The sequence below is a fragment of the Telopea speciosissima genome, chromosome 6 (genome assembly GCF_018873765.1).
Source record: "Telopea speciosissima isolate NSW1024214 ecotype Mountain lineage chromosome 6, Tspe_v1, whole genome shotgun sequence".
In the NCBI taxonomy this organism is placed as follows: Eukaryota; Viridiplantae; Streptophyta; class Magnoliopsida; order Proteales; family Proteaceae; genus Telopea; species Telopea speciosissima.
In genome coordinates, this window is record NC_057921.1 from 18,480,001 (window position 1) to 18,482,209 (window position 2,209).

General features: G+C 40.9%; 1 protein-coding gene across 1 annotated transcript; it reads left to right on the forward strand.

The window, feature by feature from the left end:
- Window positions 1-943: 943 nt before the first annotated feature.
- On the forward strand, window positions 944-1,339 carry LOC122665490 (precursor of CEP5-like). The gene has a single exon (XM_043861644.1). The coding sequence runs from the start codon at window positions 944-946 to the stop codon at window positions 1,337-1,339; it is 396 nt and encodes a 131-aa protein (XP_043717579.1).
- Window positions 1,340-2,209: the final 870 nt, after the last annotated feature.

Here is a 2,209-nt window from a genome sequence, read left to right on the forward strand (position 1 = left end):
GAGCGTGCGTGTGTGGGGTTGTTAGAAGTTTTTTCACCATCAGATCGATCTTAAACTTCTCCTCCCACTTGTATTCAACATTTGAAGCCGTGAGATCCTAAAACATCCAGAAGAAAAAATGAGAAGAATTTTTAGATTCCACGACAAAAACTTGCGCTGATGTTAGGGTTTTACAAGGAGATTAAAAAAAAAAAGGGATTCGATGGATTCCACGAAACATGAGTTCATGCACTTATATATTAGTATGATATGATAGTATGATAGTATGATATATATATACATGGTAAATCAATACCAAATTGAATCTGATATCAAACCAATAACACAATCCAATAAAAGGAACCAAAAAACTGAAACAGAATCGAACTAGAAATAAAACCAATTGTTACAGAACACCTTCTCTTATCGGTCAGCCTTCTATTTCACCCATTTCTAAGCTCAAATCGATTCAATCCGAACGAAACAGGCTGAGTTGACAGTTTGACACCGTGGAATTACCCTGAGAGAATCACTCACGTACGTGTAGGTGAACATACATCTCAAACCCAATCACATATTTATTTTTTGCCATAAATACCCCTCCTCCCCTTGTAAATCGTAAAGATAGGACAGGTGTTTGCATCTCACATATACGCTGCCTGATACATGTACATGCACGTGCAGGGTAACCAAACTCTAAGAAACATCCCTACAATCAACTTTATATTTTTTTTTCTTTACATTACCACTTCCTTCCCACTCAAGTGAGTAACCCCTCTCTCTCTCTCCCTCGTTCGTAAGGACCTTAGTGCCACTATAAATAGCCCATTGAAGTACTCCAGTTGAAGTATCCCTCGCCTCTAACCTTGAGTTGTTATTAAGTCTCTCTCTCTCTCTCTCTTGTTTCTCTATTCTTCGGTTCTACTTTTTCTGATTCTGTGAACTTCAAACATCACTTACAGTTATGTCGAAGGTGAAGTTCATCTTTGCTTCTGTGCTTCTTCTTGTCTTTGTTTTCTCTCATGCAGTTAATTCTGTTGAGGGACGAAGGCTTTTAACTACTCCCAACAGAGAGAAGAGTAGTCATGAAACTGCATCAAGAAAAGTTGGTGGTGAAAACACCATGATCATGAATACCTTGCGTGGTGACCTTGCAAGTAAAACCATGGCACAATTAGTATCAAACAAGTTTGGGTCAGCTGCAACCCCTGTTCATATCGTAGACATTAATGAAGCTGTTGTAGACCTTGCAGTTCCATTACACGACGATTCACCACCACCTCCACCAGGTCATACAGAAGGCTTCCGACCAACGGCCCCTGGTCATAGTCCAGGGATCGGCCATTCCGTTCAAAACTAGTGGACCATGCCTTAGGAATCGGTATCGATATCGGTAGAGGCCAATACCGATTAATGGCCGATATGATACCAATTCACTCTACGGATCAAGGATAAAAAGGTAATTATAACTTTATTTTTATTTGAAAATCAATGGTAAAACTGTCCGATCCGGATCTGATCGATATCGACTGAGCCTGATAACATAGCCAATACCCATTCCTAAAACCCTAGTGTGGACTTGTATTAGTTATTAGAGTGTTTAAATATGAAGTCTTTTTTTTTTTTTCCTTTTTTCTTCCCTTGTTTTGTTGCTTCACCAGTGACCTTATGTTGGTGGAAAAATATCCAACACTCACAGGATGACATGGGTTATGATAAATGCAGGGCGTGCCAGAACCTTTGAAGCAGGTTCAAACAGATTGGGGTCGCGGCCTATCTGACTGCCAACCAAGGATGTAGGGTTCCCTCATGCCTGAGTTATCTCCAAGGACCTTTGGGTTAGACTGTATGGGCAACGGGCCCACTGGGGCTTACCAAAAGCTTGCAAAAAACTGATTAAGGAGAAGGGACTGCCCTTTGTACGAAACAAAGATTACTAAACTAATAAAAGGAAGAATACACTGACCAGTTACAACCAAGTCCAAGTCCGCAAGGGTAGAAACACCTCCTAGTCTCTCCCCCAATGATTGGCTGGGTGAGATGGCAAGTACACTTCTCCAGGAACTAAGAAAACTAAAGCAGAAACAAGAAAAAATAAAGATAATGCCAAGGAGTTGGATTGCATGTGTGTTGTTATCTGCAACAGCCATCGTCCTTTTTATAGTGATCCTTTTAGATAGTGGCGGCGGATCCCCCTTGGCTTCAAACCCTACCTTTCCATCTCCACGTG